Source organism: Cyprinodon variegatus, unplaced genomic scaffold, assembly GCF_000732505.1.
Source record: "Cyprinodon variegatus isolate N-32 unplaced genomic scaffold, C_variegatus-1.0 Scaffold1016, whole genome shotgun sequence".
NCBI lineage: Eukaryota > Metazoa > Chordata > Actinopteri > Cyprinodontiformes > Cyprinodontidae > Cyprinodon > Cyprinodon variegatus.
Genome location: NW_015151469.1, coordinates 80,420 through 88,649, shown reverse-complemented (window position 1 = coordinate 88,649; position 8,230 = coordinate 80,420). Strand labels below are relative to the sequence as shown.

The 8,230-nt window shown below is 38.9% G+C and overlaps 1 protein-coding gene across 2 annotated transcripts in view; it reads right to left on the bottom strand.

The window, feature by feature from the left end:
* Positions 1-8,230, bottom strand: part of LOC107100829 (guanine nucleotide-binding protein G(q) subunit alpha-like) — a 38,004-nt gene continuing 29,774 nt past the window's right edge. For both annotated transcript variants that reach the window (XM_015399480.1, XM_015399479.1), the window contains 4 exons: positions 7,826-7,954; positions 5,695-5,824; positions 5,373-5,526; positions 1-2,049 (listed from right to left, as the gene is read on the bottom strand). In XM_015399480.1, the coding sequence (XP_015254966.1) occupies positions 1,859-2,049; positions 5,373-5,526; positions 5,695-5,824; positions 7,826-7,954 (604 nt within the window). In that variant the 3' untranslated portion in view covers positions 1-1,858. The remainder of the gene's footprint in view (positions 2,050-5,372; positions 5,527-5,694; positions 5,825-7,825; positions 7,955-8,230) is intronic.

The following is an 8,230-nucleotide window of genomic DNA, read 5'->3' as shown; positions in this document are numbered from 1 at the left end:
TTTTTCTTAACAGCAGTTCAGACTCAAGTAGGCTCTGCCATGAGAGAAAGGAGCCCTTCAACATGACAGAAACACAAGCAGTCAAATTATCAACACCTTCATCCTGGTCCATAAATTATATAAATAAAAAAAAAAATCTTTAATTAATCTCAAAATCATCCTTTCACCTAGACCGTCAAGATTTTGTTGTTGTTGAACCAGCTCTAGTTAGCTTTATTCTGAACAGAGCTGTTGCAGTAGTGTGGCGTTCAGAGGCTAGCCTTTTTCCCCGACCACCTGCTTCGTTTCCTCGACATCGTGCGGCTCTTTGAAATCCTATTAATCTAGTGAACAAAATTCATAATCACAGTTTCAATACTACCATAAATTCATAGAAGAAAACTGTATGCTAAAGAAAGTCTTTTTTTCTCCTTTTTTTCTTTTCAAAAACCAAAGGTGTACCACAGAGCACTTGTTTTATACAGAGAGTTTTGTGTATATGTATTTACAGGTATACACAAAAAACATTTGCAGACTTTTAGAGTATTTTCTGTGAAAGGCGCATCCTCCTCCCTTTCCCCTTTGTACATCGCTCAACAAAACCCAACGTCAAAAAAAGGAAACGTAAGAAGCACATCCTGATGTCGATGACTGCGTCACGTCGGGAAGCGTGATGTCGTCGGACATGTAGAGTTTCCAGCCTTTATGTCGCCGATTTAGCTGCTCGAAGCCGAGCTCCACAAATGAGTGTGCAAACTTTCCAACGTGGGGTCCTTTACCCTGCTGCTTTCTAGTGTCATGTACTTAGAGAGCAGTTTCACATCATCTGCGTCAGTGGCGACAGATGTTCGGAGTGCTGCGTCATGTGGAAGGTTGTCCCTGTAAATTCATACAGAATACATTTTTGGAGGAGGGAAGCGTGTGATTAACTTTAACTAAAAAAAACAAAAAAAACTTTATCCCAAGGATACTTAAATTTCAAATAAATTTACATTAGCTTTTTTTTGTCATTTTGTTTAAATTTTGCTAATTTTTTATAAATTTTCAGCTTTAATGATTCAGTAATTTTAGTGTTGCAATATATATTTTGTTCCAAATCTGTAAAAATCTGTTAAAAAAAAAAAATCTCAGAAACAGATTTTCCCGGACCCCCTTGCTTGTTGTTGAAACCCCATAAATATGTTGCAAATTTATAATATACGTCTTTTTTTCTGATTTTTTTTTTTTTGCAGTTGTGAAGCTCACACCTGGGGGTACATTCATAGATGCAAGTTGATGGTGTCCGCCCCTTGTTCAGGTGTGTGACCTCGCATCCTGATTCCGTCGCTCTGGAGCATCTTTTCTGTGTTTGTTTATAGAAGATGTCACCAGATGAATGAGTTAGTTTCTTCCACATTGCCGGAAAAGGAGGGAGGGGCCAACTCTGCAGGCGGCGGGAGGGGGTTTAAGATTAATCTTCGGTTTAGACCAAAATTCATTGCCGATAAAAACTGCGTTGAGTGCACGTAGATATACAAATGCCGATGAAAATCCCTTCCGGTCGCAGTTTAGCCGTCTTAAAAAAACAAAGAAAAACTGTGTGCAGCTTGACACACGGAGCAGCTTTTTAAAAGGTCGAAGACTGATGCAACAAGCTGCCGAGAAAAGGAGGGAGCGGCTTTGGTGAAAGCAGGGGTATGACTGACGGTGGGAGGACCTGGAAACTCACTGCACTGGAAAGAAAGATTTAAAAGCAACAGTTCTGCTCGAGTGTGTGAGAGCTAGAGTGCTGCGCTGTGCGATGCGTGTTACGTTGACGGGACATCCCTGAAAGTGGGGCGTGTTTGTGCAATGGATGGGGGGGTGGGGGCAGGGTTGTAAGCACAGTCGCATCCCTCTTTCACACAAGGTTATACTCTTTCAGGTTGAGCTGTAGGATGGTGTCTTTGACGGCCGCAAACACAAAGCGGATATTCTCAGTGTCCGTGGCACAGGTGAAGTGGGAGTAGATGATCTTGTCGCTGTCTGGGTTCAAGTCCACAAACATTTTGAGGATGAATTCTCGCGCTGCCTGAGCATCTCTCTGGGGACCTGGAGAAGGAGAGACAGATTTGAATGAATATATCTCTTTTCTACACATCATCTTAAAATCCAAGTAAACTTTGACAGAGTATGAGCATCAATGTTAAGGCTGCAGCACCTAGAGCTACATACCGTTTTGGTATGGGAGGCTTCCAGAGCCAGCTAGTGGCCAGCAAAAAAAGGAGGACACCAGCCAAACTGGGGAATAACACGTCTAGACTGGTCCCACACCATCATAGATGCATACTTCTTTTATTTAAAGAAAGCTTTATGAAGAAATATGGTTGACTTACAATATTTAAAACACAAATTGAAAGGTGTTGCTTTGAAAGACTAGGGTTATATGTCAGCAGTGCACCATCTGTTTTGTAAATAACAAAAAAAAAAACCCAAAAAAAAAAACTATATGACAAGGCAGACTTTACAACCAAAAAGTTGTTGTTAAATTGTGTTTGTTGGAGTTGGGAGTCAGTTAAAACTGAAAAATAAAGAGCGTGAAAGTGTTTTTTTTTTTTTTTTTTGCAGATTGTTCATTGTTCAAACCAGAGAAGCCCACAAGGGTGCGCTCTCCACAAACAGTGATTTTAGTTCCCCTACCTGAACTGGATTTACATCAGTAAATTGAGGTAACAGGATCGTAAACGACTTCTATTATTTTCCTCTAAAAATAATTAGAAATTAATTTAAAGACGTTTGGAAGGATTGAATATGTAAAATACCTTGTTATGACTGTTTTAAGAACTGATTTTGTTGATACATAAATTTTCATTTCTTATTCTTGTCTTTTGTTGGACTGCCCTTAATTTTACCTACTCGGTTTTTTCGTGGTAAATTACACCTTCTTTGCCTATGCCGAGAAAGTAGCCACCTCTGGGTGAACAGTAAAACTCCTGGCAAAAATTACAGAATCACCGGCCTCAGATGTTTAATTTTGTAGGGAAAAAAATCAGATCCCACACATGACACAAAACTAAGGTAATTTCATTGGTAACTCTCTGGCTTTAAGAAACACTAAAAGAAATCAAGAAGAAAAATGTGGTAATCAGTAACCTTTACCATTTTAGACCAAGCAGAGGGAAAAAAAATTATGGAATCACCCTGTAAATTTCCATCCCCAAAACTAACACCTGCATCAAATTAGACCTGCACGTTAGTCTGCATCTAAAAAGCTTAAACCTTAGAGAGCTGCTGCACCAAGTGGACGGACATGAATCATGGCTGCAACATGATGTCAATTGAAACAAAGGAGAAGATTATGGAACTCTTAAAAGAGGTTAGATCACCATGCAATGTTGCAAATGTGTTGAAATGCGATCAGCTATTTTTCTACTAACTATAATAACTGAATGTACATCCTCTGAGGCCGGTGATTCCATCATTTTTGCCAGTGGATGTAGTTTTAACTGTGCTCGGACCATTCTATAGCAATAACCTCAAGACAGATGCACAAAGCCTAATATAATTCACCTATAAGCATATATTATCAAAATCCCAAACCTCAGAGCATTTTGATCAAATTGATACAACAGACCAGCTTGTATTATATTGTAGCAGCATAGCCGCTGTATTCAACCATTGATCATCATCAGTATTCATTTACTCTATTAAAGCCGGGCATACACTGTGGAATCTTTTCAGTCGATGCATGCAGCTAAAGCACACACCAAATAGCAGAGGATCAAACATGTTTGATCTTCTCCCAACCTCACGATTCCTGATTGGGAGTCGGTCGTGAGAGGCTGATCGCCCCTCGTTGCCCCTTGTACACTACACGACGTACGAAAAATTGGAAAAAGTCTTACACGACTGGAAAGTCACCCCGAAAAGGGCAAACAACAAATAAAATCGCACAGTGTAAGCCCGGCTTAAAGTCCCTTTATAAAAGGATTTGGGAAGAAGTAAATCAGAAGATTTTCCATTTACAATTGATCAAAAGTCAAATAGTGGAGTCGCTACCCGATCCGTCCTGGAAGCACGATCCGTACCGTCAGCTCATTTGCTCATGCGCAACCAGATATACCACTGGGTGTCAATAAATAATGTAATTATGATACTAAAATTACTTATTTCGATCCTTAACTCACTAAAGAATTCTAAAACAGAGCTCTAAAAACTATTTTATGACTTTTCTGAGAAAGTTTTGACGCTTTTTACATTTTCTCAGTTCAACTGTTTGTCTGACGTCAACATCGGACATGCTCAGAGTAGTCTGGCAAAATATGATAAACCATGTTAATCTGAATTTTTGTTGTTTCTTTTTCTAGATGATGCACTATATACCATAATGTTAACACAAAAGGGAAACATAAAACTGAAAAAGACTAGATTTATGTTTAAATCCAAAGCTGAAAAAGTTAGCTCCCGGAATTAGCGTAGGATCCCATTTCAGACAGGATCCAGAAAGGATTTTAAGGCATTTATTATCTCAGGAATACATTATTAACCCTTAACACATTACAGTTAAGTAGGCTTATTATTTGGGGAGGAATAAAAGTAATTTAGGTCTTTATTACAAACTAAAATCGAGGGCAATCCAGATGTATATCTGGATGTGCACGTACAAATGAGCTGATGGTACGGATCATGCTTCCGGGTAGTGACAGAGCTAATAGCAGGTGGAACAGCTGCTTTGCTGAAACAAGCCATCCCTGCTGTGAAACGTGCATGTTTCAATAAATCACCCCAGTGAAATATCGAAAATGTATTTGGCACAAGTGCAACAAACCCTGAAGCTTGTATACCCAACCAAAGGTCCTCAATCGAACAGATGCTTAAAAAAGCTGCAGTATCTGTGGGAATGGATTCTGTGGATATGCTATGTCCTAAAATCAACATTTAACAACAAGTTTTGGAGCCTTAGTATGAGTTTGTCACAATTCCTTAGCTAAGGTATCCTTTAAAAGCAATCTGAAAATGGTCTCGATCCATAGGGGCAGATGTCTATGTATTTCTATAATTTTAATTCAATAAATATTTGCTTTCAAGACACAATTTATTGTTTTTATTTGATCCTATACTAATCTGAAGTCACCTTGTGTACATTGATACATATATCTTTTGCTTGCAGAGATGACTTTAGGCCAGCCTCCTAAAAATCAGGATTTAAGTTGATAACGGTATCAGAAAAATATTGAAACCTGCAGATATACAACTATAAAGAACTGAATCGGAAGTGAACAAATTTTTTTTGGATAGGTGCGTGGATAGTTCAAGAGTATATTTTTATGAGCCGAGGCTGGAAATGATACAGGAAATTACATTAGACATGAGAGAAATGCAACTTCTTTGGAAAAAAAACTAACGGCGTCGGGGCATCTAAACTATTAACTCACCGTCAAATTCAGGGAAGTAGTCAACCAAGTGCGAATAAGCAATCTTCTCCTCTAGTAGATCCTTCTTGTTAAGGAAGAGGATGACTGAAGAGTTTTGGAACCAGGGGTAGGTGATGATTGTCCTGAACAGAGCCTTACTCTCTTCCATGCGGTTCTGATATAAAAGGGAAAAGGAAATTTACAACAATCTACATTTTCACGGTTCAAAATACATTTATAAGACCAAACAATTCACACACAAAAAAAGCAATTATTCAGAGTTAACTCCTCTCTGAAGCTCAGATATGCTAACAAAGTTAATAGTTTATAGTTACTCACTCACCTCATTGTCAGACTCCACCAGGACCTGGTCGTACTCACTCAGAGCCACAAGAAACATAATGGAGGTGACATTCTCAAAGCAGTGAATCCACTTCCTCCGCTCTGACCTCTGACCCCCGACATCCACCATCCTGACAGCAAGATGACGAGGTGGGAGAACAAGTTAGAAAAATGTATATCAATATGAGCCTGACTGGCTCTGTCAAAGTCTAATAGTATTAGTTTTTGGCTTAGTGTTCAAATCAGCATTAATGTGTTCAGGTTTTTTTGTTGTTTATTTGTTTTTAATCCATCAGGATGCATTAAGTGCTATCAAAGATATGCACTTATCTTAACACCAATGATTGAAGTCTGGAGTAAATAAAAAGCAAGCCTCTCCTCCATGAAAGCAATTACAACTGTCCTATGATTTAATCCGGTACAGTTTGACCACATAGAAGTACACAAATGCACCTGATGGATTCAAAACCTTAACAAAATTGGTCTAATTTGGTTTGAAAAATAACTTCAACTACTTCATGAGTAAAAATGTGTGCAGATATCATTGCACTGTCTGGAAATTGAAAATCTGCGGCAAAATTAAGCTTTAACAAAAAAAATTATGCTACCCATAGCAGTTACCAATCTAAGTTTTTTGCATTATGGCCTATTTAACATGTTTTGCAACTTTTGTCTGCCATCTCCCCCCAAAATTAGGTTTAGCTTGTTTTAAATTATGACAGGCTGCAGTTACCATGTGTTTCTTAGGTTACTGCAGTAAAGTAGCCTCTCTTATAAAAGGTAAATCTTGTCCCATTGTGCTGTAGGAATGGTGGGACTCTTTAAAATAAAGCCTCATCCTGTGTCATTCAATAGTTTGAATATTAAAGTTGCATTAAACAGTTTGAAGTTAAACTACCCTGTCGAAAAAAAATATTTTGTCAAACAGTTAATTAAAGATTTGACAAGGAAGGCATTTTATTTTCGGGCTCAGTGGATCATTTTTGTTCGGTTATGAATTAAATGTTTTTCCGCTTCTATCCTCCAAGTTTATCATTTAATCCAAAATTAATTTTATGATCCAAGACAAGCAAAAAAAAAAAAAGGGGGCAAATACTCTGAACTTTGCATATCAACTCTCCCATAGTATTTATAACTTTTCTTTATATCTGCACACATCAGTTTTATCTCATGCTTTGTATGAAATCTGCATGTGTGTGAATGAGCTCTTATAAAATGACATCATTGAAGTGGATCTGTTTCTATACAGTGCAGGTTTGTCAGATTTCACAACAATCGTGAAGATTCGGAACATGCATTGAAATGAAAGATGAGGAAAGATGGGACATAGGAAGGAGGGAGGACAGACAGAGGACAGGAAGGGTTAATAGAGGGGCAAATGCAAGAGCTGGGGCCAGATGAGTTCATAAAGTTTATATCAGGGAACATGCAGTAAGCAAGCTGCTGATTACTGACACACAGAAAATATGAGTTCCTGGAGGAGTTTTTTGTCTTAAGTTATCCAATGCCTCTCCTCAACAACATGATAAAGTACTCATGTGGAACCTCAGGTCCTAGTCTTATTTAGGCATCATTTGTTCCTGGTTAAAGCAGAAAAATCCTACATCTCATGTTAAATGTTTCCCTTAGTAAATCCTCCTCTCTTGATGCACAGGTGCATCTGCGCCCTCTGGTGGTGGCCCAGTCCACTGTGGTCCACTGAGACCCAGGGCCAATATAGGCCCTGCAGGACCTGCTGCCCAAAATAACATTTCTGCACAGCAGAGAGGACGACCTCGTTTCTTCTGACGGCCGGGGAGGAAAGGAGAAGAAAAAAAAAAAAAAAAAGGAGGCGACCCATTTAGAAGGACCGGGCGCCAAAATGTAGGGCTTAGTGTTCATTTGCTGTTGTGTTCTGTGTGATACTTCTGTGGCAGCAGGTGAGACTAAATTAGCTTTTTTTATGATTGCATGGAAGCATTTAGAAGAGCATGGAAAAGAAATGGGACATAGACAAAGTTTTTTTTGTGGTTAATGCAGATGAATGAGATGCTTTTAAAGCGCCCCCCCTCCCATGGAAAAAAAGAAATCAAATGAGTTGATTATATGATGAAAAACACTGAGGGTTGAAGCCCGGTTGGGCATTTTTCTACCTGAAAATGATGCTTTGCAAGTCGAAGGGGTACTCTATGATTCCTGTAGTAGGGATGCGCACCCTGAGTACATCCTGCTGAGTGGGAAGATAGCTGGGATCGGCAATACGATCCAGATCCGTAAGATAACTACAAGATGGCCAATCGGGAAATTGATAGAAAAAAAAAAAAGACAGACAGGAAAACAGTTACATAAAGCGTGACAGGCAATTATCGCAAACCGCTACAGTTCCAGGAAAGTGCTGATCAGTCCTGTAGAAAAAGCTTTACATGAAAACAAAACAGACAAAAAAAAAAGATTGCATCACAGAAACAGGAGGGTGTTAAGTCTTAGCCACTGCTCCATCAGGCCCATTTCCAGAAACCAGTTTAAATTTCATTATCAGCGACTTTGTTTTAAAACGA